Source organism: Lichenostomus cassidix, chromosome 7, assembly GCF_008360975.1.
Source record: "Lichenostomus cassidix isolate B80296 chromosome 7, HeHo_3.0, whole genome shotgun sequence".
Lineage (NCBI taxonomy): Eukaryota > Metazoa > Chordata > Aves > Passeriformes > Meliphagidae > Lichenostomus > Lichenostomus cassidix.
Window position 1 is genome coordinate 21,809,522 of NC_139488.1, and position 27,649 is coordinate 21,837,170.

The 27,649-nt window shown below is 39.3% G+C and overlaps 2 protein-coding genes across 6 annotated transcripts in view; both read left to right on the top strand.

Annotated features, from left to right (window-relative positions):
* ITGB6 (integrin subunit beta 6) overlaps nt 1–4,534 on the top strand; it is a 47,967-nt gene extending 43,433 nt beyond the window's left edge. For all 3 annotated transcript variants that reach the window (XM_085066662.1, XM_085066661.1, XM_085066663.1), the window contains one exon: nt 854–4,534. In XM_085066662.1, coding sequence (XP_084922788.1) covers nt 854–955 — 102 coding nt within the window. In that variant the 3' untranslated portion in view covers nt 956–4,534. The remainder of the gene's footprint in view (nt 1–853) is intronic.
* A 5,116-nt stretch (nt 4,535–9,650) lies between these two features.
* The window catches only part of PLA2R1 (phospholipase A2 receptor 1), a 37,242-nt gene continuing 19,243 nt past the window's right edge, over nt 9,651–27,649 (top strand). Inside the window, exons 1-10 of one of the 3 annotated variants that reach the window (XM_085066664.1) lie at nt 9,651–9,962; nt 13,157–13,540; nt 15,775–15,942; nt 17,048–17,221; nt 18,364–18,477; nt 19,134–19,277; nt 20,263–20,451; nt 21,792–21,949; nt 23,316–23,423; nt 25,874–25,986. In XM_085066664.1, coding sequence (XP_084922790.1) covers nt 9,851–9,962; nt 13,157–13,540; nt 15,775–15,942; nt 17,048–17,221; nt 18,364–18,477; nt 19,134–19,277; nt 20,263–20,451; nt 21,792–21,949; nt 23,316–23,423; nt 25,874–25,986 — 1,664 coding nt within the window. In that variant the 5' untranslated portion in view covers nt 9,651–9,850. Of the gene's footprint in view, nt 9,963–10,122; nt 10,273–11,669; nt 11,759–13,156; nt 13,541–15,774; nt 15,943–17,047; nt 17,222–18,363; nt 18,478–19,133; nt 19,278–20,262; nt 20,452–21,791; nt 21,950–23,315; nt 23,424–25,873; nt 25,987–27,649 lie in introns of those variants that run through there. The other 2 variants (XM_085066665.1, XM_085066666.1) reach the window with 2 other exon arrangements.

The following is a 27,649-nucleotide window of genomic DNA, read 5'->3' on the forward strand; positions in this document are numbered from 1 at the left end:
TCTATCTATAGCTTTGGGCATCTAGTGCAAGCTTACACCACATGTTCCCTTTTCTTCTTTCTTTTCTGCCCTTGATGTTTTTGCCCTTTTGCAAAAGCTTTAGGACTTCTGAGGATTTTTGAAAAAAAGCATGTTGAGTAAGCGTTTCTGGTGGGTATCAGGAAAGGCAATGTGCTGTTCACGTGGCTCCATTCTCCTACAAAGCCCTGTGATTGCAACTTTTTCCAAGAATGGGCATTGTCAGCCTTTCAGCTTTTGAGCTGGGGAAAATCACCAACTTACAGACAAGGCCACCTGAGAATGTTTTCTTGGTCCTTCAGGAGAGCTAGGTATGGTAAGAGGGAAGGGAAGGATAGAGCTGATAGAAGCATTTTCATTTTCTTTTCTGTCACAAGCGGGAAGGATAGGAAGTGATTGATGAGAGGCCAGGATTAAAAGCTCAGGTGAGACTTGCCCTCCTCCCAGCACACAGTGCACAGTGCATGTGACAAGAGGACCATGACAAGTCACATCTCACCACTGAGACACTCTCTGTGTTTTATAATGGTCCAGCCACCAGATTTGATACATAAATTGTATCACACACATTTGATGAGTTATTGTTTGATGATAGGCATTACTTTAATCTGGGAGGCTGATTGAAGGAAAGCATGTTCCTGACGCCAGGATGGTTTGCACTGCCTTATATTGATCAGTCTGGATTTCAGTGGCTTGGAATATAAGTGAGCTACTGAAAGCTATTCTAAAGTCATCAAAAATAAAACATTGCTTCTATACAATTATTGTGTGACTCCCATTTAATCTGTTTTTGTCTGGTTTTGATTTTTTGTCTTGTTTTGGTTTTGTTTTTTAGGAAACAAATCCACTGTACAGAGGCTCAACAACTACATTTAAAAATGTAACTTACAAGAACCAAGATAAGCAAAAAAGGGCCATGGCTGCAGATTTCTATTAGCACCTCCAACACTACAAACTTAGTTGTATTGGCAAGAAATCTAAAAACAATTGGTTGTTCTCAGCTAATTATGTGATATTTGTTTGCACGTTGCAGTGGTATAACCATTCTGTTAGAGAATATATATCTTGTGTTAGGACAAATAAAAATAACATATGAGTAGTAAAGGTTAGTAGAAATATTTAAAAAGAACCCCAACCCTTTATTATTAAAAACCCCATCTTAAAAAAATGGCACCACAAATTATTTTAATTTTGTCATTAATACTGAGGATTACAAATTATCATGTAAGCTTATTTTTTGTTAAATTAGGTATATACAATGAGCTTTATACTATTTTGTTCATATACACAATCCCACAAATTAGAGTTTAGGAATGTATTTGTACCAGTCTTTTTGGTGGGCTGGTTTAAATTTTAAAAAGATAGTTTTGTTTTTTTCATGAATGCAGCTTAAACTACTCAGGATTGAGCTTTCTCATATCACTTGTGTGACTGAATAGTTTTGCACCAGAAAACAAAAAACAAGTAGTGTTTTTGCCTGTCTTCTGTAAATCTAAGTGATACAGAAACATTTATTCTCTAATACTTCTTTCTTGTCCTAATTCTCTCTTTCCTCGTCCTTGTTGCAGTTTTATGTTTTTTAAGGACCCAGTCCCTGGGATTATCTCAGGGAAACCTAAATCAAGCCAATCAAGCCTTACTCACTAGCAGTTGTTTTCTGCTCCAGGCACAGGCTGATTTTTTTTCTTTCAAATTCTAGTAAAAAGGATCCAGAGAAAAAGATAAATATTTGTAAATTAGAGACCCCAGTAGACACACTTTTAAACCAGAGGATTAGCAAAACTCCATTTCAACATTTATGTCCTGTAAATGATTTGGGCACCTGCAGTTCACCTCAAATGCTGGACCATCACACAAAGTGACCCAGGAGCCCTTTACATGCAGAAATGTTCACACAAAAGACTTAATATCACACACAAAGACAGTACTCTTTGGTTGATATGTCCAGAATTGTGAGGTTCTTTCAATGCCCAGCAGCCAAAATGTTTATTCATGTATGAAATAACATGCAGCTCTTTTGGGCTGGGTTGTTTGGTTTTGGGTTTGCTTTGGTTTGGCTTTTTCCCTCCAAACTAAACAAACAAAAAAAATCTATGGTTTTCACTTCATATATATTTCCATTATGTTAATGAGGATTTTTAATCTCAGTTTTAGCTAGTTACAAATTACTTGCTATTAATTTTTAAATTGTAATCTATTATTATGCATAGCACTGGGTAAAGAAAGCCCCAAAAAGCAGCTAGCATGCTGGCATAGAAAAACTACAACTCTAGGCTATTTTACGCTAACAATGATGAATTTTACTTTTTAGTATCACTTTGGAGCTGAATTTTTTGCTACTCTGAAACAGATGGTCAAAATGTACATATGAAGGTACTTAGAAGACCTAGAAATCAAAGGTACTTTGACACTGTTACAAACAATTACATACATTCCCTATGGTAAACCATGTATTTGATCTGAAAAAGTGGATGTCTGGTTTGTAATAAATATTTACCAAGTCTGTGTAACTTCAGTCTCCATATCCTCCACAATTTCTGGAAGTGAGACTGGTATATTAGCTAGCTCTGACCCATGCCTGTTTTAGGGCCTGATCCAAATCCTACTGGAGTCAATGGCTACAGATGTGGATCTAGTTTCAGTGAAACTATTAGTTTTGGTTTACAAATACTGTTTTGTTTAAACAAACTGGTTAATACTGTCTATTAGTGAATTAGAACCTGTAGTATATATTTCTGTGCAAAGAGAAATAGTATCAGATGCCTTTGGAAAGAAGGTGATGCTATAACCATGTATTAAGTAAAAATTACAGCAGTGTGGTGGAAATGATGGCTGTCATCAAACTGGAACAGATTCGCAGCTGTGCTCTAGTATTCCTGCATATCCCATAGTGGAAACTGCACAGATAAAGGCTCACATCTGTGGCCCTTCCAACCACCAGACTCCCACAGATGTCAGTGCAAGTTACATGTGGGAGAAAATCCTGTTTCCCTGGCACATGGATAAACTCATGGGATGCAAAGCTGACCCCTGAATCTGCTCAGATTCCACTTGGGTCAGGATTTCCTAAGCGACGAGGGAAATCTGGATTGACCCCATGTAAGTTATCTGTTACTCTGTTGTTTCTCACAAAGAAGTCAACAAATTACTAACTTTCTCTGAAAGAAATGAAAATATTTTTATTAATTTTTAAGTAATAAAAATCTATACTGTTTATTAAATACCCTTAAAGTTCTGTCTCTGAGATCTAATTCTGCTGCTCAATATTAGGGTTGAAAGCCTTTCTCCTGTAGGTCACCCATTTCAATACTGCAATATATCTCAGCCTTCAAATATTAATTGCAGTTGAGTTTGCATTTCATATCAAATGCTTGGTGCTCTACATTCCTGTTCCTAGAAGAGATTTCACAAACCCTCTTGCTCTCTTCCCATCACTTGTGTCTTCTGATCATCAGCAGAGATCCAGTTTGGTATGTTTATAAGTACTCCTCCTAATAATCCTTCTCTAAATTATCAAAGATGTACAAGAATCAGGCAGGATGACTTGCAATTTCCCTGCCGTGACTGACTGTATATATATCTGCTATAAATCTTCTGTGCACCTTGCAAGTTGTCAGGATGGAAGTAATTCAATTAAGAATTCATCAGAAGAGAGAAAATAGAAGGGCTTGGTGAGGAAGCTTTTTATTATTGAGGGATGTCAAATAACTAGACTCACTCATATGAGCCATCCTTTTAAGAGCATTAATTTAGATCATAAATTTTGACTTAACTCCCAGATTTCAAGAACTTTGAAGAGCTCACTTGGCATTCAAACTAGAAAGAAGAGTGGTATTCATCCTTTTCTATTAACTACGTCATTTTCATCTTATTGCATTTGTATCAGTTCATGTTTTTCTCTTTTTTTATTTTCCCCCACCAAGCTATGAGTGAGTTTGCATGTGGTAAGTGGGCTGAAAGTCTTTCTGCTGTTTTCACAAATACTGTTTTGACCTGAGGCTGGACCTTGAGAGTGGCCAAAACATTTTTTAGTAGTAATACTTCTATTCACTACAGAGTTACACTGAATAAAAGAATAATCATTAGCAATTTTACAGTATTTGTATATTTTATACACCCTATAGAATATTAATTCCAGTAATGTATGTTAAATGGATAAATTTTCATTTGATTTATAAAGGGTGCATGTTAATTGGTGTTGTAAATGTCCAGATTGCATTCATCTTTGGTTTGTGATGTAACTAGTGGATAATGAGTCTGGGATACAAGATTCAGGGGTCAAGTGCAATACTCTCCATGTCTCATCTGCTTTTATGTAGAAGTTTAAGCTCTTTTGCAGTGGGTATAAGGGAGTTATTGCTCCTAAAAATTATCACACACAATCTAAAAATAAAAAAAAGAGACAATTTTTAACTTCATCTATTTGAAAGAAACTGGTAAATCCTCAAACTTGTTTGTGTAAAAAAAGGAGTTACTTGACCTTGAATAAAGATTGCAAAATTGAATAATTTTATAATATGTTTTCTTGTCATTCATTCTTCATTTTCCATTTTGGCATGTGTCTTTATAATGGTTTTCACATGATTTCACAAATCTTAGCAAATTTCTCTTGCTTTTGCATACCTTAGAAATTATTTTCCTCCCCACTTTTTAAAGACAGCACATGAAAATTAATGTCTAGATTTTTTTTCATTTGTGATCCTTTTACTTTTCAAGGAAATTACTTAATGGATGAATGTTGCAAGCAGCCTATTTCTGGAACACTGATGACATATGGCATTCTTTCTTTCTTTGGGACTAGAGAATTTTTAAGTTCTCTTCCAACTCAAACCACTCTATGCTTCTTTTGTACAGGGATCCCTACATTGCACAAGTTGCTTAAAGCTAAAGATCTGTCCATCCTGTCAGGGTAGCAGCAGCAATATCTTTTTGGAAAAACACAGCAAAGCGCATATTTCCTCTTTATTCCTTTCTTAAATGCCGGTTCCTAAATCCTCAAACATGAGACTGACTTATCTGATTTATCAGAAGGCAAAATGTTGAAGATAATAAAAAAAAAATCTGTCTACTCATTTTTATTGAATGCAAAGTAAGGTGTCTAATACAAGGATTATTTCACCTGAGAAGAAATTGGTTAAAGAAAGAGGAGAAGTAAAATTGCTTTGGGTTTCTCCATGTACATATTCACTAATGAACACAGTAAGTGTTTTTATATTAGCTGTGGGATTTTGGAGTCTAATTTTGGAGTGTGTATGCACGGCTGAGAAAACATTATCAGCTCTTGTGGGAAGGAGTGTACAAGGTGCAAAGGCACACCCTCTCCCAACCTGTGAAATCATGTCAGCACTCAGCACACATTATGCCCTAGAATTTCTGCAAGTACATAAATTTATTGCAAGTGTTACACCCAGTCAAGCTTTTTCCCAACTAGACTGATAGTACTTTGTTAGCAGTTGTCTGTTCTTTCTGAGCTGTTCATAATCTTCGAGTAAATGACAAAGCTTGAATTTTCCTAACCATCATTTCTGGCCACTCCAGTTTATACCAAAGCCAGGCCCAGCTCACCAACCCTCCTGTTTAATGCACTGTGAATCAGCAGGATGTGCAGGAGGCAATGGGACTGAGCAGGAGGTGTTTTGGTGGTGGCTGAGGAGACCAGGGCTGGCTGGTAGGGGGAGGGAACACACTGACTGAGGGCCTTGTGCTTCTTGAAAGCATCATTTTTTCTGGAGCTGATAAAAAGTTTCCTTGATGCTTCAGTGTCAACGCTTCAGAATCAATGTTCACTCCCATTTTTTATAATGGAACTTGCATATTTTCTATTACCCTGATTTATGAAGCTTTGTTCTGATAAAGAGTGTTTGTGCTTAAGGAATTGGTTAGCACATGGTAGAGGACACATCTGGCCTAACAAATCAGGAATGGTTTTGCCTACAAACCTGTTTGCATATGCTTAAGAAACAGAAAGAAAACTATCAGTCTCTCAGATGCATTTAAACCAGGAAACAAAGGTTGTGGAAGTTTTATGGGATTTATATCTATTCTAAAATTTTTACTGAACAACTATATGATGGCTTTATTGGTTTGTTTAAAAAGAATAATATTTGTTGATCAAAGTAGGTGTAATTTCTGATATTGAGTACAGTGAGTCATATGTTTGTTTAGTAAACAAATCTACAGTGTAATATCAATATCTTTTTTTGGGAATACATTAGCCATTCTTTTGGTGGCAAACCTTTGCAAAGATAGCTTCCTTCTCCGGATTTCACTGCAACAGCACTAGCAAGAATGGCAAAAAAAAGAGTGTTACATCAAAGGATGAATGACACATCAGGTTTTTCCAAGGATCTCAAATGGAAAGGATAAGGTGAAAAAAGGCTTTGAGAAACAAACAGGGATGGGCCAGAGGCAGCTCTGGCCCCATTAGCCATTTATGTTTTATTGAAAGTATTTCAATGTTGGACTTTTTCCCTTAATGCCATATCAAATGAACTACATGAATATCTGCCTGCTATTGAATTTGATATAACTGCTGACCAACAGCCAGTCTGACAGGCTAGATTTGTAGTAACAGTAAAATTTCTACCCATTATTAAATCATATACTATAACAAACTATTCCAGACTTGTGTCAAGTGAGCATTTACTGGGGGAGGAGGGAGAGAGAGCTTGGAAATTTTAGGATTCACCCAGGGATGGCTCATGTGGCAGAGTGAGAGCCACACAGGCAGTTACTCTCTCTACTTCGTGCCCATTTCTGCTATTCAGCAGAGTTTTAGAAACATAAACTTTAGAAACACAAACTTGTAGTAAAGTTCTTATCACCCTTTAATGGAGTTTTTCACTTTGAAAAATATGTTTCTAGCCTAAAGCTAACCATCTAACAAATAATACTAAGAAGTCACATTTAGAAAAAAACATTCTGACTAATAAACATAAAACTGGCAATTTACAACAGGGGATTTGACTTAACCTGAAACTGGCGGGTACAGGCTGTTCTGTAAGGTTGTATTACCCAATGTGAGCTGACAGGGACAGAAACTGCTGAGCCTGGTGGCTGCAGCAATTACCTGGGAGCATGGGAGACTGGGGGGGGTGGGACAGAAACACACAGGTGGGGCTGCCAAAAGGAAAAAGGGTCCCTGGTCATGTTTGGGATGTGTCAGAGGAGGTAGGGAAGGTGGAAGCAATGCCTGTACTGACTATACCCAGATGTAACACGACTGGCAGAGTTGATAAATGAGAGTACTTCTGTCTCTGGGGTAAACAGAAGAAACTTTTAAGTGAAAAGGAAGGTGAATGCAAACTGGGGAGTTGATTCAAGGTGCCTGGGAACTGTCATTTTTCAGAGCCAAATAAGATGTAGGACAATGCCTCCAGAAAAGATGGAATAATTGCTTGCTGGGCACTGCTAATGCAAGGAATTATAGCCCTGCTTTTTCCTCCTAGGTATTCTCTGGTTTGGTGTTCCCATTCTGGAACATGTCTTCAGGCTCCAGACTATGAACAGAAATTATGTGTAAGTAGGTGCTGAGCACATGATACACTGGATCCATGTGTGTGCCTTGCAAAAGCAATGGGTTTGTGAGCAAATTGAAGTAGTGTGAATTTAATGATGCCTTTTATTTGTGGATGTAGGTAATGAACGTGCACTGGATTAATACCTTGTACAAATCTCACAGAGAAGTCTACCACAAGACAGGGGAAGGAATTGATTCTGTGTAGAGTACCTAAATAGTAAAGGCAGATCAGCTCAAACAAGTGCATATGTGTATATGTGAATGTATATATATTATGTATATATATGTACATATATATACATATATATACATAATATATATGTATATATATGTACATATATAAGTACAAGTATACACAAAAAGAAATATGACAGGTCATAACAGAGAAATAAAAAAAAAGTATTTACAGAAAGTGGGTTCCAGACAGAAAAGAAAATAAAATAAAGGAGCCAAATCACTACAGCAAATGCCTTGAAGGTAGACAAGTAAAGCTTCAAACAAACAAAACCCCTCACCCCCAAAAACTGGAAAGTTATACCATTTAATGTGCAAGGTATTATAAACTGCCATAAAGTTTACTTCAGAAAAAGTTGCCAACTATGTTGGTTCTACAAGCCACTATGCCAGCCAAGATGTCTTATTATTGTAAATAAGTAGGTATAGCTCAGCTATAAATAGCCAGGTCAGTATAACTACAGCTGCAGTACAAAGGATTTACCAGTTTGGTCAGAACAAGATAGATTGAGGACGGTAAAAAACTGTTTAGTCAAAGAGAAAGATCAGAATAGCAAAGAGAAAATAGCAAGAAAAACCACCTAGAATTAATAAGTTGCTAATCTGCATTTAGCAAAATATTTACAAAAATACTTTGACAAGTTAGTTATTAGGAATACATAGTCAGAATGTGATTACTTTGATCTTGCTGAAATCAGCAGAAAAATCTGCCTGAAGTGGGGCTCCATCCCACAGCAGCCTCCTTTTTGCTCTCAGGCACCATTATTTTTAAATTTTGTATCATGAACAGAGCACAATTTCTCAGTGTGACCCAGCAGCAGGTTCTGGAGCATGAGAGAGGCAGTACTTTTCTGGAGCTCAATATTCAAAGCAGTGGCCAAACGTTCCTGAAGAAATGTAGACAGTTCTGAATGGCCAGGTTTTCATGAACAGCTCATTAACAAGCTTCTCTCTCAAAATCTGAACATTTCAGACAGCTGCATTTGTCCTGAGAAGAGATACATCACAGCTCTGTGAGTTACAACCCTTCTGTCTTGCAAAGTCAGATCACTCCTAGGCAGCATCTACAGCAACATTTTCTGCTGTTTGTTCCATCAGACGTTTTTATCATTTGTTACATGGGGAGAAACTCCTCCACTTATCTACTTCCTTCTAAGTGTTTGGCTTCTCTTAAGTCCTTCTTCTAACAAACTACCAAAGACAAGTTTCCCCAAGCCCAGAGGTTTCTATTTTCCATCCTGGTATCATGATTGAGGTAGACATGGGGGAACAGTCTCAATTCAGTTATGCTCCAACACTGCATTTTTTAATACATTTCTGTAGATGATTTTTTACTTGCCTGCTATGCATGAAGATCACAGCAGAAACATGCTTTTGCAGATTAAAAAGAAACTGTCCTGTGGATTCCTGTAAAGTTACTCTATTTTTAACCCAGAGGTTCTGCTTTTGACTTTGCCCAAGACTGAAACTCAGCCCAAGGAGAGCAGCGCCTGAAAATATTCGACTGAAGACAAAGATGAACAAAGTGGAAGATGGCAATTATTTTTCCCCATGCTAAAACATAAAATGTCTTCGAGGTCAAAGCTGATCTAGCTAAAAACACAAGTCTCCAAGTGGGTCTAGGGCAATGTACAGAACACCAAACCTGAGAACACGGACTGTGCTGACAGTGGCCTCCCACCTCCAATGTCTCATGTGTTTTCCCGTTCTTTTTAAGATAATAGCACTTGGGCTGCAGGCAATAGAAAGTAGGTGTTTTCAGATGGAAGACAAGGTTACTACAGAGCGTTTTTTCCCGCTTGAATGCACAGCTCTGACGTGGGCAGAGGGCCCGAGCCGCACGAGCGGCACTTCCCGGCCGGGCCGAGCGCTCTCCGGCTCAGGGAACGCAGAGCGCTCAAAGGCGGCTCGGCGCGACCTCCCCGCACCCCTCCGCAGGCTCACGGGGGGAGCCCGGGCCGCCCCTCCTTCGCCGCCGGGGTGGGATCGCAGCTCTGCCCTCCCCGGGGCAGGGCCGGCGGCTCCGGTCGCTCCGGTCCCGCGGCGGAGCGGAGCGGAGCGCGGCGGCAGCGTGGGGCGATGCCGGCGGTGCGGCTGCGGCTCCTGGCCGGCTGCCTCCTCCTCCTCCTGCCGCTGCTGCTGGGCGGCCGTGCCGCCGCCCTCGGCCGGGACTCGGTGCCTTCCCTGCGGAGTGAGTGACGCCTGGGGTGGCCCGGGGGTGGGGAGGGGAGCGGCGGGCCCGGGCAGAGCCCCAGCCCCGGCGGCTCCGAGCGCTGCGGGACGCGGGGCCGGGTGGGCGCGGAGCTCCAGGGACCTGCCCCGCTGGCTCTGCTTCGTGCCCTGCGCGTCCTCCCTGCTTCTCATTCCGCTGCCCATTGCGGTCCTCCGGGCACCCGCCGGGAATAGGGATAGGTTTTTCTCGTTTCCAGTAAAGCCCTGTTATTTTCTTTATTATCTCATAAGCAATTCTCACTGCTTTTTTGGAGGGAAGGAAATGGGAGGTAAGTAGGAAGGAAGTGAAGCTATCTTGTTCGCCTAGTTTTGTTACAGCCATTTATTCCTGATTAGCTGTGTTGAGTCCAAGTAAACAGGAACTTGGAAGTACTGGTCAGCAATCAGGTCTTCATCTGGGGCTGCACATCAGCTCCAAGCTTCACCTTGTCACCTTGTCCTTGTATGGAGGGGCCTGGATGTAGAAGAGGATCTATTTCAAAGGCTTCCCTCCAGCCATTCAATTTCTAAAGAATAATTATCTCCTTTGCTCCTTGGGTCCTCTGGGGCCTGCAAGTTCACAGAGCTCCATTGCAGCTCTTCATCTGCAGGACTCCAGGGAAAAAACCTCTCCCTGACCCCAGGAGCTTTGTAACAGAACCCATCTATGAGAGAAGCTGTAAAACGCATGGTATAGGTTGGCAAGCTGAGAGGAGGTGAGCCTAGAGGTATTCCCAAGCTTCATGTTGCTCCAGGTGTCTCATTGCCCCACCTGAAGACAGAGCTGAGCTGGAGCGCATGGAGCTGTCTCTCGCATCTTACTGCTGCAGTGAGCTGGCTCTCTCCTGCCAGTCCTCAGGCCAGCACAGCTCTCTTGCCAATTGCATTTTGTATGTGGGGAATGGAAACCACCTTTGGAAGGGGGGTCAAGAATTATGGTCTGGCTGTTCTTGGCACAAGTTGCCCCAGAATGAAAAAGGGACGTTATTCACAGAGATCCTCCAGATGGGTTGTTTGTGTAGGCTGTGAAAAAACCTTATCTTTTCTCTGCAGTCATTGCAACTCTTCAGAGCCTTACAGATAAAGGCTTTCAAAGGTTGAGAATCCTTCACCTTTGGGTTGTGGTCTTGCTCCCCCCACCCCACGAAGGTGCTGTATGGGAGTTGCTGCGTGCTGTGGACATAGATAAACCTTGTCAAATTCACAATCCAAGTGTGAATCCCAGTATCCTGGTGAATTAATCTTATTAATCAGTGTTCACTGGTGCCAACATCCCGGTTTTTAGTTATCTAGCAAAGTGACAGTATTTTATGGGCAGCAAAGATAAGACTGTTGTGGAAAAGACATACCCTTAGCATGAGAGGCAGAAACTTTCTGGCCATGTACTTAGAGACACCTGTGTTTCCCATGGAGGATTGGGTTGGATAAGTAGGATGGAACCAGTACAAACTGCAAAACTTCACTGAAAACCTCAAAAGCAAAGGGCTGATCTGGGTATCTGTCACAGTGTCTGATGGGTTTTCAGTTTTTCTCAAACACCTGAGAGTTGGAGAGTTACCATGGATCAAAGGAACCTTGCCCACCCCCACATGGTTAAGGACTTAATGTAGGACAGCTGCCAAGCGGTTGAGGCATGCAATTTCATGTATCAGGCTGGTTTTCACCTGCTGCCAGTCAAAAGGGCTTGCTCCTGCTCCATCACACACTACCAATCTCTGTACCCATGGGGGAAACAGCCACTGTAACCAGTGACACAATCTGCAGTGCCACCTCTCTGTAAGTCACAATGTGCTCTATGCAGAATCTGTAACCCAAAACCTCTCCATTGTCTATATCCTCTCCATTCTGCTTGTTGTGTGCACATTATGTTGTTGAGCTGATCTCCTGTGTGCATGTTACTCAGCACTGTCATGGTGCTGCCTGAAGCATCTTCCTTTTTTAGAGCCACACCTCAGCTGTGTGCACTGAACTCAGGCATAGCATCTGGGTGGATCTCTGCATCTCATACTTTATTTGTGGATTATGTCAATCTGAGAGGGATTTTTTTTATCATCATAGTTAGTGCTTCGGCATATTGGGTGTGGTGAAATACTGAAACTTGAAAGTATGCATGGCAGAAATTATCACTGTAAAATTTGGAGGCAAAATGGAAGTGCTGCTCAGGTTCTCAACACATAACCTCCTGTGGCATAAAATAAATATCTCACATGTAATGAGAGCAGAACTCCCTGGGTTATTTACTGTTGGATTTCAGGGTGAATCAAGTAGCTGAGCTGTTATAGGCTTACATTTTGCTGATTTTCAGTTCCTCAGCTGCCCTGGGTTTTCTTTCAGTCTATATGCTCAGTTAAACTTTTGCTCCCAAAACATTAGACAGCTGACTTTTTTCACATACTTATAGCATGATGTCATATATTTCAGTGAATTTCTATGTGATTCCAAGAAATCTGGAATGTCAGGCTAGCTCCATAACATCTGCTCTTGTAGAAGGTAGTCATGTATGGTTGAACAGTATGTATCTGATAGGGAACACATGCTTTTAACCCTTGGCTGCCACTTCTCATGGTATTGATAAATCCTACTATTTCTGTGTCCTATGGACAATGCAACTTATTTTCTTTCTGTCTCTGTAGTTGCAGAGTGAAGAATGAATATGGCAGAGAATATGGCAATGTCAGTCTTAAAACTTTTTAGCTTTTACTTTAATTGCATTCTCCAATCTACATTGGAAATTATTTTACAGTATACGGCATGACTTCTTGTAATAGTTAAACCTTTACTCCATGACTGTGACCTTTACTCCATCTTGGTGACCAGTGGCTTTTTTCTTTAAACATGAATGATGTTTTTGGGCACCTGTTGGTTTTCTGTTGGTTTTTGGGGTTTTTTTCTTTTTTTTTCTTTTTTTTTCTTTTTTTTTTCCTATCAAACTTGAGAAGTATTGCCTGGCTTTATTTTTTTGTAAGCTTGCAAGTAGTGTGAATGTTAAAAAAAAATAAGCTGGCAGTAAATTTAGACCAGTACTCCTTAGTTTTTTGGAGTGTCAGATACTCTGATGGATATTTTCAATTTTCTTCCTAAACAGCTGCAATTCAAACATTTGTCTTTTGATACTATTTAACCAATTGCAGTATTCTGCCCACTGAAAGTTTGTTGGGTTTTTTCCCCCTACAGATAAAGGGATATTTATTATCCAGAGTGAAAATTCTAGCTTGTGCATTAAAGTGGAGAGACTTGGCCTTGTTCTGGAAGACTGCAGTCAACTCTCAGAAAACATGTTATGGAAATGGGTGTCCAACCATCGTCTTTTCAACATAGGCAGCAGTACCTGTCTTGGGCTGAACATCAGCAAACCAGAGCAGCCACTAGCCATGCTTGAATGTGATTCAACTCAATACTCACTGTGGTGGAACTGTGATGGAAAAGCATTAGTTGGTGTATCAGAGTACAAATTAGCAGTTGAAAACAGCAAACATATTGTGGCCAAAAAAAAATCTGCTTGTCAATGGAAACTGTATATGTCCTATGATGAAGACCTTTGTGAACACCCATTTCAAGGTAAGAATAAAAATTTTGTCATGGAAGTGTAGATGGGAAAAGTTTCGGTCATTCTTTTGAAGGGAGGTCGGGTGCATGTGATCCCTTCCAGTCTCTGTTGTGGTTTTGGACACAGAGTTGGTGGAGTTTTTTATATGCCGTGGTTGAGATGAGCATACCACACAATTGATATTCTTTTGTTAAAATTACTCCAAAAACTACCAGTATCCTTGCAAACCAAGAAATGTTTATTTCAAATCACCTGTAAAATTAAAAGGGTTACTAAGGATTTGCTGTTGCCTGTCCTGCAGCTTTCATTATCAGATAGACCCAAGGAGGGATAAGAAAGGATTTGGAGTTCCTGTCACTGAAAATCAGTCTGTGATTGCAGTGTGCATGGACCTATGCCTGCAATGCTCAGCACCTGGACTCTGAACATGCCAAACTTTAAAAGAGATCAGAAATTTGCTAAATCCTGTTGTACAGCTAGTGAAGGTGCAGGAATGTACATCAAGATCCAGGTCTGCAAACCTGAAGTTTTCCAGGTGTAAGGACTAAGATAAACCCACTGACTTCAAACAGCAACAGACAGCCTGTACCTTTACCCCTTCCTCAGCATTTCTGTAGAGGGAGAGACCTGATGTTTGCACAATGTCTCAGACTGAATCTGTTGATTATCCCTGCCTGAACTGGGTGTTTGGGTTCCAGATCTGGTCTACACCCTGTAGCTGTGTAGTGTAGCTGTACTTGGCTTCTGCTGTCACCAAAGTTCTTCTTTTGGGACCTGTGATAACTGGGAAAGCCCTACAGTGCCCAACCTCATTTTTAAAGCCCAGTGGAATTTATGTTAAGCCCAAACAGAAAATATTTAAATCCATAAGAAGTCATACACATTTGATGTTTACACACAGTGAGATGAAAGTAGACCTGTTTAGCCCTATTATTGCAACATCTCAGAGATGTGAGACTAGGATGAGCCTGAGGTAGGCACTTCTAGCCTTGTTTCAGAGCCAAAGTATTCAATTCCATTGGCAAAATCACTTTCAGGTTCTATTTTCCACCTTCTGCCACAGCTCATGCACATGCAAAAACACGCCAACCTGATAGTCCACCAAGCAAGGGGGATGAGAGATAGCTACCTTCGAAGAAAAAACAATTTTTAAAAGTATAATATAACTGTGGTGAGAGGTCTGTAGCAATTAGATTTGATTTCTTGCCAGGACTGACATTATCCCTTGTACCTCCATAGCTGGCAGCATGGTAGCAGGCAGACAGAGAAGCAATCCTGATTTATTTTTTGACCTGTTCCTTGTATTTTCTGTTCATTCATATCAGAAGGGGATTTACAATGTGTGAACTGCTCTTTATTATGTGCACAGCCAGCCATTAACTCTAGAAACCTCTAGGAACCAGGCAGTATGTGTTGATTCTGTAGTTGAAGGACTTTGATCTTGAAGTTATCAATGTGGGATCTTTGATAAACAATTTAATTCAAAGTGTGGTTGTGGTTCTTTGACCTTTTTTAGAAGCTCTGAAGTTTAGCAGACAGTGAGGTAAAGCTTTTACAGCTTTCAGTTGCACTGCATTCTCTCAACATTTTGGTCCTCAAAGTACAATAGGAAAATATCTAAATATTTTGCAAGGCATTGATTGTGGCAACAGGTGTATGTAACATCAATTCTTTAGCTACGTTATTATTCTCCATGGGAAAAAAACTTCTTTTTAAAAGTGTATTTGATATCCCTTTGTCTCATACATTTCCTTTCCCACAGAATGACAAAGAGAATGGAAAACACATTAGAAATCCACTTTATAAAGAGTGGGAGAAGCAGGGAAAATAATGCTAAAGTACTTGTCTGTCATAGACTAACAAATAAGTCGAGTTTGCATCTGAGTGTGTACTGATTTAGCTAACTGTTGTTTTGTGTAGTTGTTCTGAAACATAAATTCAGACTGTGTTAATTGGTCAGATTTTGGGGTTGTAGTTTTGTTTGGGGTTTTTTTGGTCAATCAAGTAAGTTACAAGAATGTACCTCATGGTAACAAATTTCTTCAGTTATTATTTCCAGATTCTACTTACTGAAATTATGCTGCTCTCAGTTGTAATGCTGTGTTATAAATTCCAATTTAAAATTAGAAAGTAACTTTAGACATTTTATTTTTATCACTGCTGCTAAACAGAGGAATAATGATGTATGCGGGCAAAGAAATTTTTGTGGTCCTCCTTCTTTTAATCTGCATTTTATTTTTTCCAGAAACATACACCTTGCTGGGGAATTCTTTTGGTTTCCCATGCGTTTTTCCATTTAAATATAACAACAAGTGGTATTATGAGTGTACTAGAGATGGAAAGGAATATGACTGGTGTGCTACAACAACTGAGTATGAACAAGATGAAAAATGGGGGTTTTGCCCAAATGCTGGTAAGATGTTGCTTGTCTTCTCTCTCCCCCCCTTTCAAGAGTTTGTTCTTTATTAGTAATACTAGGACACAATCTGTTTTTTGATTACTTCCCTTCTGTTAGAGGAGAATCTCTCTTTAAAAAACACAGAGGAAGGCTTTAGCAAACTTATTATAATTTATCATGTTTGACCTTTGGAGAATCAAGTCCCCATCCCAACAGCAAAGCTACAGTAGGGAGCAGAAGGACCTTATTTTGTGGAGCCTCTTGACTTTACTCTGCAGCCAAACCTCTCTGTCCTTTGTCCTAATGATACATAGGCAGCTTTTGTGGAACAAATATACTAAGAGTTGCTCTTGCAAAGTCATGTTCTGCTTTTGACTGCATTACATCTTGCACACTCCTTTTCTTCTGTGCACTGCTTGGACGTGTCTTGGGCCTAAAACACTAAAAAGCAATAGCTTTAAAAATATGTGCTGTTGAAAAGACTTCACATGTATTCTCTTTGTGAGCATTCCAGCTTCTTGCATATATAAGCAAAATAGTATCTTCTATCAGTAGAAGTGGATTGGAAAAGCCTTTCCTGCTCAAGCTACACTTCAGAGCTCTGTTCCAAAGCATCATAAAAAGAGCTGTAAATGTGTCTTTGTAATGGGGATTTCTGGGCAACTGTTAAAATAGATGGTGTTTGCAGCCTTGCTTATCCTTTTTAATTACAGTAAGTTTATTCTCTAGAGTACAAAGTCCAAGGAGATCCAGAGACTGTTGCTCCACACATTGGGTGAGGTCTTCACAGTGTGAATATTTCAACATTCAGCTTTAGAAACAAATGATTAGCCAGAATAAATTAAAATGTGACTGTGTTGGCTTCATGAGAGCTGTGAAAATCACCACCAGCTGCAGATCATCTCCCAAATACTTTATCAACCAACTGAAATTTGGAGCAACAATTTATTTCATTAGTGCCCTATTTCCATATGTGCTTTAACAAAAGAACATGAAGGGTGATCTTAATTGTGCTTCCATTGGGATACTGCTGTCATTAATTACTTGAACTGTTCAAGGGGTTATGTTTCTGATTGGTTTGGGGTTTTGGGCTGTTGGTGACAAGTCTGTTTTTGAGTAGACAGTGGCTGTGACATATTTTGGAAGAAGAACCCCAACACACACATCTGCTACCAGTTCAATGCCATGTCTGTGCTGAGCTGGCATGAGGCTCGGGCTGCCTGTCAGCTGCAGGGAGGAGACCTGCTCAGCATCACTGACCCCGAGGAGCAGAACTACATCAGTAACTTGAGCAGTGAGTAGACATTTCTCTGGGGACCTCGTGGGAAACCTGTAGTGAGATTTCCTCCTTACCTGTGCAAAGGGGTAAGCTTTGCAGCTTAATACTCCCTGTGATGTCTCTCCTACTGCTGCTTGTGGGGCTTTCTCATGTGACACTCCTCAGCAGAGCTGTTTGAATAGGCAGGGATGAAGGTAAGTTCCCACCTTAATAAACTGAAGTGCAGAAATGGTGGTACGTGTTACGTGAAGGTGCCATTTTCTCAATTCACCCTCCCCACAGAGATTCCTGTTCATCTGGCAGCTGTGGTTAGCTGTCTTTGTTTACTTTGGAGCATTATACATGTGTTTACCTTCTCTGCAATTACCTTGGTGTCCCTTTCTCCTGCTAAATTTTCTTTGTAAGCTGCACTTCACCAAATGTGAATGACAGGAACATTTTTGCAGGCTTGGTACGGGAAAAAGGCCAGCTCTGTTTTTATAAATGGGTGTTACTTTTTCTCTGATAAGCATTTTGCTTTGCCCCTTGGAGCAAGTGTCTCACAAATTGGGCAGAGCCTTCAGACAGCAGGGCTTTCATGGGTATTTCAGTGTGTGTGGAGAAAATCAAGTGGAGGAATGGGTGGTGGAGCTCTGAAGCAAAAGGTTGCCTCAGGTTTCTTGTCCATTGCTTCCCACTATTGCTGGTTTTCAATTGAAGGATATAAGCTAACAGGAAGTTTTAAAAATTATTTCATTAGCTTTTTGATACGCCTGCAAGGCTGTAAAGGTTTCTGAAAGTTGATTGGTTTATGGAAAGCTGAAACAGGCTAGTGTTTATGTGAACAGGCTAGCATTTATGTAGCTACTTGTTCTACATTTAACTTCTAAGGTCAGCAGCAACTTCTGCAGGAAGGGTTTGCAGGACAAGTGGCTTTTGAAGAATTTCAGGTTTCTGAGTTTATTCCTTTTCATCTCTGTTTTGATTAACAAAGTAACAGACTTTTTCTAAGGACAGAAAAAAAACCCCAAACCAGCCTGAACTTTCTGGAGTTCAACTGCTTTGAAATTTTGTTCTATTCCAGTTGTAACAAGTCAGGAAGGCAGGTCTATGCCTGTAGGTATTTTAAAGCGTGGGGAAAGCATGCAGTATTACTCTGTTTATTTTTTCTGTTTCAGGGCAGTTAAATACCACAGACGTGATGCTGTGGATGGGCCTGAATCAGCTGGATGAAGATGCTGGCTGGCAGTGGTCAGATGGAGCACCACTAATGTTTGTGAACTGGAGAGCAAGTACTTGATGTTTCTGTTGGATATCTTATAGCAGCATAATTATATGCTCTCTAGAACTGCAGCTTGATACAACACTGCTGTTCCTACAGCTATGTTTGAAAGTTGAATTAAGTGAACGAGTGCACCTTTTCTTTGTAGAAATATTTGTTCATGTTCATTAACTGAAAGCCCTTCTAGGGATGTAACATCAAGTGAGATCAATCTTTTCAAAGCATTAATGGTCTAGTCCTTTCGTCATTTACTTTTTAAAATATTTTTAAGGTCCCAGTTGCAAATTTAAAAACTAGCTGCTTTCATGGAGGAAAGGAGTTTCAATTTGTTCATGTTAACAAGCTGTAATTAACATTAGCACATTAATATGAGCTTTGTGACTTGGTTTGCTACAGTTTGAGGTCTGTCCACCAGCAATTATAACATAGACACTTGAGCTTATTTCAGCCTCCCACCTGAGTGCAGCAGCCAAGGAGACATTGCCACACACGTAATTCGTGGTCAATGTTCAACTGTCCATAGTACTGGTAAAATATTTCTAGAAGTTTAGGTGTGCAGGGATGTTTATACATTAATTCAAAAAGATGCAGAGAGCCTTACAGCACCATTTTACAACTAAGAACTGATTTTTTGTAATTTTGTGCTTCTCGAAAATGTGTTTGCAGATGTCTCTGATAACCGCTTTAGAGAAAATCATTGTGCAGTGATCAATCCAAGACTGAAGTATGGCTGGAACAGTTATCTGTGTGAATCTGGATTGCCTTTTGTATGCAAAAAGTATTTAAATAAGACAGAGCATGAAACACTAGGTAAGTCTCTCAGTGTTACTGTATCCTATTTGTGGGTGTGCAAGGAGAGCAAGAGAATCCACCTGACTATAAAGTCAGCAGAACAGAGTCAGAGCTGCACTAAATGTGTGGGTTTGCTAGTTTAAGTTGAATTCAATTTACTTTAACTGATGTAATTGCACTTTCTTTTGTTTAAATTCAGTCATTGAAAAAATGTTGAGAGTCACAACTAACAAGTAATTTTAATACAATAACATTTACTTGATTCCTTGCACCATCAGAATGCTCATTCTCTTTTTGTATTACAATAAAAACCACACTTATGAGCTGGAAAACAGGCTTTCAGTGTGAATGGAATTAACCAGTGGCACACAGAGAAGAAAGTTGTACAAGTGCAGCACAAAATTTGCAGTTATTTTTATGATGTGCTGTACTTTTGATATACCAAAAAAACATTGTACATACACTTAAAGTGTTTATACAATGAGTATAGGTTAATAATACATAGAATGACTCAGGCTCCTGTTCTGTGACAAAGTTACTCACAGAATTAAATTTATTCTAACATAAATTTTTAGTTTTGTAAGAGCAACTTACATAGGCTCAGCTCCTTCCTAGTAACTTAAAGTTCAGCAGCTTGTTTCCAGAAGTAAGAAAAGACTTATCCAAACTTTCTGTAGGTAATGCATCTGAAAAAGCTTTATCTGACTTTGAATCATGTTCAGAGGTAATAAGGGAGATACAATGTGTTTTAAACTGAATTAGTGTTTGCACTAGTCCAGCAGCCCAAATGGTTTGATCATCAAATGAAGTGGAAGACATTTCAGTCTGCTTGGTAGGTGATGATCCATAGAGGAGGTGTTTTGGGTTCCTTAAGTCATCTTGGACAACTCTGTTTTCAACATTTGAAGATTTAAAAAATAAAAATCTCTGAATGTGGTATGAACGTAGCATAAGCTTGGCAATTTTATCTCATGTATATGAACTTTGTGTTGTCAATTAAAAGATACATGGAAGTATTACGCCACTCGTTGTGACGCTGGTTGGTACCCACACAACCGCAACTGCTACAGGCTTCATAAAGAGGAGAAGAGCTGGAACAATGCCTCTCTCTCATGCCAAAGTCAAAATAGCAGGCTCATTAGTATATCCTCCATGGCAGACGAGGAGCTGCTCCTTAAGTTGCTGGAAAGTGGTGAGTTTGGGGAGTTCAAGTGGGCAGTGTTTCTTGAAGTGTTTTGTGGTGCTCTTCTGTGCAGCCCTTTAACACTGTTAGCCATGTGAGCACAGTATTGCATGGCACACCCAAATCATGTTTGCAAGAAAAGAAATCATCGTGCATGCCCCTTCTAAGAGTCATAAAAATGTATAGAGTCACCTTTTCCAACAAACATTCTTAAAATAATATGAATCCACGAAGCAGACACAGTGAGGCCACAGTAAACATGCCAGCTTTTGTCCTTTCTTGTTCTTGCCTGGTTCCTTGCAAACTGTTGCAAAATATTCAGTGATCGACCGTATAGTAGAGTTGTGCTTAGAAGCAAAATCAATTCAATGTCCCTTTTGCTTTCAAGCTGGCCTCATTCACACTGCAAAATTGCTGCTGCTACTATGAGGGTAGAGTCCCCTTTGATGTCAGCAGGGCGTATCAAAGCACTTCTGCTAGGTTCACACTGTCCTAAGAGGTAGCATAATTACACAAGGAACTCGACAAACAAAAGCTCTTTGACACACCAGTGCCAATACTTTTGTTGTCATAACAGCAGCAAGAAAAGTGAGTATTTTCTGCCTGCCACTGACACCAGTGTGCTGGCAGAGCTGCCCAGGTTGGTTGTGAGTTTGTCTCCCAGAGCTGGAGCACAGTGACATGTGGAGATGAGAAGATTGACCTCCATATCATCTTCCTCACCTCTACTAAGACCCTCCATAGATACCAAATAGCATTATTTCCAGACATGCTGTAAAGGATGGATGTAATTTTTCTCAGCTTGTATGCAGCTTCTGTCTGCTGCTTCTCTCCAGCCTCCTTCAGGCCTCTCCTCAGAAGTGCTTACATGCCTGAAAACCTGAGCACTTTTTCTGCCTGTACTAGCTGGTAAATATAACTTTACATCAAACTGCAAGCCTTGTCTTTCCTAGGTTTGTCAGACACTGGTTACAACTGTGCTGTCACTGGACCCTGTTAACTCTTAGAGAAACCTAAAGCTGAGTGTGCCATGGAAAATTATATTAAGAAATATTTCACTTCCATGTCAGTTTTTCTGAAAGTGCATATGCTCATGATTTGTTTTTTTCAGGGTTTTAAAGCATGTTATCATGTATGTTGATCTATGTTTGAGATAATTTGGTTTGTAAGAGCAGTAGAACATAATCTCATCAATAAGGTTTTCTAAAGTTTATATAGCCTTTTTTCCTGAAGGAAGGAAATTCCTATGAAATTCCTATGAGTAATTTTTAATGGTGGTGTTGATGGTAAAGGAAAAACAGGCTTTATCATGTCACCATTAAAATCTGAACTCACTTATTCTTTTACAGAAAATGTAACTGAGACATGGATTGGATTGTACAGTAATAACACCCCTGCTGTTTTTGAGTGGTCAGATAGCACCCCAGTAAAATTCTCTAGCTGGCACAGACAAGAACCTGACACCTTTCAAAGAACAGGACAGCTCTGTGTTTCAGCACAAGGACCTGTAAGTTTTCTTTTTAAAGTAATTAGACACTTTTGTTTTAGCTCATAATAATTTCATTTCTTGCTGTGCTAATTTTTTAAACCATGACCTGTTGTATGATTTTGTTTTTTGATTCCTAATGTATTCATGGTATGATAAATACAGTGTAGCCTTTAGAAACCAATGCATTTTGCAGTGCTGATGCATAGAAAATTAATCACAGATTTTGAGCTTACATTCAATAAAAAATGTTCCATATATAAAGCCTGCCAAGTGGAAGAGAACAAATGTGTGTGGGTATTTTGATAAAATAATTTGAAATCCCCAAGTAGTGTGTATCATAATTTATGAACTGTAAGTTCTGGTCTCAAAAGTTTCAAATTAATGTTTTGAAAAACTGTCAGCTGTGCCTGTATTATCTTGGTGTAAATATCTATAAATTCCATGTAGAGTCTTTCAAAATCATAGTAGTTTAGTTTTACATAAATGTATAGAAGTGGACAGCTGGAAGATTGACACCTAATCAGTCAGGGGGTGTAAAACAGGGAGCAATGGTAAAACACCACTGTCCTGTCTTATTGGTATTCCATGGCCCTGTCAATTCTTTTGTAATGTGGTCATGCCTTTATTTTATTTTTGCAATCAACAGTACTTAAACTAGTACATGACTTACATAAGTGGCACTATAATTTTTTTTGTCAAGTGTGTTCTGTCTGAGTGTGAAAACTGTATCAAGAAGATTTTCTGTTGTCTCTGCAGAAGGGGGTCCAGGTTGCAATCTTTAACTCAGGGGAAAGCCAAGACAATTACAGTGACTGGGAAAAGTGTGTTCCTATTGGAAGCAGAAAATAGGACTTTGGTGCAATTGTGGGGTTTAAATTCCAAAGTCATATTTTACTCAATTTGCAATTGTAAACAAATGAATGAAAATGTAAAATACAAAGGAGAAAGAGGTTCAAGATAAAATTTTTCAAGCATTGTTTTTGACACATGTCCAGTATATACAGATGTGTGAAAATTATATGATGCAAACTTTGTAATGTCTTGATGAAGGACTGTTCAAATATAAAGATTAATCTTAAAAAGAACTGTGATAGCTAGAAAGAAAAGTGCTCTGGCATGGCCATAGTGTTAGTTAATTAAAATGCTTTATATCCTGAAGACTCATTCAAAGAGACAAACCCATTTGTGTGATTGATTTGAGACATCCTGCTGACAGTGTTGGTAGAAATAAATGGACCATCTAAGGATAAGTAAATGGAGTGAGAAAAATTACTTATTTTTTAGTGAAGAGTTAAAAGAGGAAGAGAGAGTGTAATGTAATGTTTGAATAGATATGCGTGAAAATATGGATATATATGGAATATACTCTTTTTTTATTCCTTAGGAGGGACATTGGAGGATTAAAAAGTGTGAAGACAAATCTTTCTATATTTGCAAAAAAGCAGGGGAGATTAATAGTGTCTCTCCTGAATTGGAATCAAGTTGTCCAGAGGTAAGTGGGTTTGTGGTTGTTTTAGAACTATACTAATGACATAGAATGATATAAGTAACCCCTAAATACAGCAACAGAACATGGGGATGCAAATACAGAGATAGTTTTAGTTTTTCATATTAAAGACATGCATGTTTTGCTTGGAAAAATCTCATTGATTGCTTTTAAAGTATGTAAACTAAATTTTAGTGTAAGATTAAAAGCCGTCACAAGATGCCTTTCATGGCTTGTTGTTTCATCAGTGGTTGTGACCCAAGTTCCTATTTCTTTCTACATCAAAAGTGTAGCCCTTTTGTCCACCATCTGTGCAAATAATGGCTGTTATATGATGCCTCATCCCACACATGGTTTTCATACATTGAAATGGAATGTCAGGGTGAAAAACAATCAGTTTCATTGACACGAAGGATGAACTCTTCCACTCATGCATTAGCATTCCATTTGCTTTCTAACAGAAATGGGAAGGAGCATGGCTATCTTTATTTCATTTGGACCAATGTATTTCATCACTCAAGATTTTTTGTGTTACTAGTGTAAGAAAGGTTTGTCACAGTCCTGACTGGCTAAAAAATGTGCAGAGCATCAAGATTTCCTTGACAAGCTGTAGTCAGCAGTTTGACAGGACTTCAAGTATCTTGATTTGACTCTTATAGTCCCTTGTCTTTGATCCTTTTCTTTCTGATCTGCAAAAAGTTACATTCAGTTAATCAAAAGAAGTCAGTACTAAAGCCTAGTCAAAGCTATATTTGATTTCAGACATTCTGTACTATCAAATTGATTTTAACATTCAGTGTATATGCTGTTGCTAGTTATTTGTCTAATTTTCTAGGGCTAAGTCTTTGTTTCATCCAGATTTAACTTTTTTCTCCATTTTTCTGTTGCTGACTTACCTTAAATGTACAGAATATCTAATGATATTTCTCACTTTTCATCAATCTCATACTGTCCTTCATGTTGGATTGCTGGTAGACTCTCAGGGAGCTTTGGCCTTGGCCACAGTGTTTGCTTTCCTAAAACTTTATTGTCTTATGTGTTATTACAGAGCTTTCACCTCCCCTTGATTTTAGGATTTGTGCATCAGGACTGGCCTTCAACATTTCTTGTGGTGCTGATAATGCAGTACGTTCATATGCAGTTACCAGAAACCCAAGTTCTTATTTTCCCTTACACTTGTGTCATCCTAAGACATAAAAAATGCTAAGCACTTTCTTCCCTTAGCAGGCCAACTATTCTCTTTTCCTAGTCAGTAGGCTCTTACTGTGAATAAGTGCTTTAATGCCAAGGTCACATTCTCTGGGCAGACAACACCGAAGTAACAGTTTTAAGTATTTTCTTTCAACCAGCTTTAGAAACAGGTTGTAGAGTTATCAGCTGCTTGATAATCAAGTTGGAAGGCCCCAGGTATAGAACTATTGTATTTGTACCAGTGACTTTCTCCAGACCCCCACACTTTATTTTGTGCATCAAAAGATAACACAATTGTACTAAATTGAGCATTTGTCTTTATGGCTATTGTAACAGAAGAGAATAGTACTTTTAAGAAGATAATTGCTATCAAGGCTATAAAACCTTTTTGAGAGGTTAGGATGATTGTGTTTGCCTCTTCTGAACCAGTGTATTTATCACTCAAGAATTCCAGTTGAAGGAAACCAGATATTTTCTGTTTCTTAGCTGTGTCCCCGTGGAGGGTACTGTAGTCAATATCTAGTCCTCTTCCAGCTCTCAGTCCTGGAGTTTGAGCTCCTATCAAAGTGAGAGCAGTATTGCTGTGTCCCTGAAGGACAGCCAAGAGCCTTCTGGGACCCTGGGCTGCATTTTCCCCCTGAGATGTCCCATATTGGAGATAGGGAAGAGCCTCAAGCCAGTAGTTTATTTCTGTTTGCAAAGCCAATGTCTGAGCAATGCGATTGTTGTGGTGAAACCACAGAAATTGGGACTGCAGTGCATTGTGTGCCACATGAAGGGCTGTGCTTGCAAGCACTGAGATGGTAAAAGGCAGCAGAGCTGTCAGCTGCCCCAAGAGCAAGCAGGCTCCTGACTAGAAGCTGAAGATCCGCCAGGTTCAGCATGGCTGAAGGATGTGCATCATCACTGGTTGTTATCCTGCAGAGATCTGCAGCAACTTCTTGTACATTTCATTGTACCTTAGGGTGGAGAGCAGAAAAAGAGCTTACACCAGTCCAGGTGGTGTCTTTCGGACACCCGGGGGAGAATAGTATGAAACAAAAGACTAATAATGAGATGAAATGAGGCAGGCTGGCCACTGACTCAGTGTTCTGGCTCATCTGATACCCACATTCAGTGACCTTGAGGGTAACTGCTCTTCAGCCATGGTAGGAAAGAGCTTAGGGATGCCAGGGATCATCAGACAGAATGTACGAAAGGGGAACAAGTGTTTAACAACTATACAATAATTAATTATCTATAAAATAATGTTCATTTCTTTTAAGGGATGGGAAAGACATGGTGGATATTGTTACAAAATCGACAGTACCCCTCGAAGTTTTGAACATGCTTCCAGTGGTTATTTCTGCCCATCTGCACTTGTATCAGTAACAAACAGGTAGTTAATGCCATTAGACAGTGTGAAGATACCTCTAACAAGAGCTGCTCTAACTTTATAAAGTGTTGCATGGCAAAAGATGTTACCATAGTGAAATAATTTTTGCTTGAGAGGTGAGCATAATTACTAACACTGGCTAAAATCAAGGGTGTGCTTTGCTTTACTTTTTAATTGAAAATAATTTTAGTGTTTCAATTTTTAATTGAAAATAAATTTTGTAAAAAGCAACTGTTAGGCTAATAAACACAGTAATGTGCACACCCAGGCATGCAGGAATCTAAAGAAAATGCTTTCTACATTTTTCTACATTTCTACAATCTTTAAGAAACTTTATTGGTGTACTTGGAAGGTATACTGAAAAATGAAAATAGACTTACTCTTTGTAATGAAAGTATATAAAATTTTAATCCAAATCAAGTAATGCTTTTTAAATGTTTCTATTTATATATTCATTTTGTGTGAGTTCTCAGCAAATAGGGTAAGAGAGTAAATGTTTGAAATAATTTGTTGCTGTTTTCCTATGCCTTGTTCTTATTTACCTCTATTCCAGCTTTAGCAATAGCTTTCTCCTCTGCACATGTCCAGATGCTTGGGTTTTCTCTCTGTCTTTATTATTTACCCTTTATGTTGGCTTTCCATTACAGTTTGACATACTGATAGATAAATTACATAGATACTTTAACCACTGCATATTTATTGCTAAAAAAGCCCCAAACAACCAAAAAAACCCCAAAGCCCAAATATATAAGGAGGAAATGTCCCCTCACTTTAGACCGGAGGAAGTAACCACCAGCAATCAGAGGAACAGTGGGTAGGTATTTCAGGAAAACACTGGCTACCCTACAGAAGGATTTACATCAGTGGGAATTTGTGCTGCCAGGTGGTTCCAGGATTGTGCACAGGGCGTGCAGCACTGAGCTGCAGTGTGACAATGATCCTTTCAGGGGGAATAAAGGACAAATTCTTGCAGCTGAGCATTGGCAGCTCGAATGTGACAGGATGCTGAGAGCATGCTGCACATCACCAGAATCATGTCTTCTGTCTTTTTCTGATTGTTTTTTTCCCACTTCCAGGTGTAGCCATCACTAATTACGATGTTAGTTCTCGGTTCCAGTTAGCAGCAGTGGCAAGGAGTAGCAATAATATGCTAGTTTAGTGGTTATTTTAAATTACTGCCAGGATTTGTTGTTCTGGAGTGAAAAATGCAAAAGCTTTTCATTTATTGATCCTAAAATGTTCATTAGATAGTAACTTGTAGAGGAAGGAGAGTTGACATTAAAAAGAGAACATGCAGAGGAAATGAAAATTAAGTACAAGTTCTGAGTCACTCGAAGTATGATCAATACATGTGGTTTTTTACATTAACATTGCCCTTATGGTACTTAGCCATTATTTTCAGAGTTTGTGAAACCAGAAAGTCAAGTAAGTCTTCATCAAACTGGGAAATTGCTTTGCTGTACTTTTTCGTAGTCAGCTGATGAAATGTGCTCATAAACTGAAGTATTTTTGTATAATCCTATACCAATTATACCAGAATTAATTGCATTTAAGTGACAATTGGGTTGCTGTAGACAACAATTATTACTTGCAAAAGGGTGTATATCTCTCAATAAATTTAGTGTAGAAATTAAAGAAGGAAAAATTTATTCTTTCTGCAGTAGTG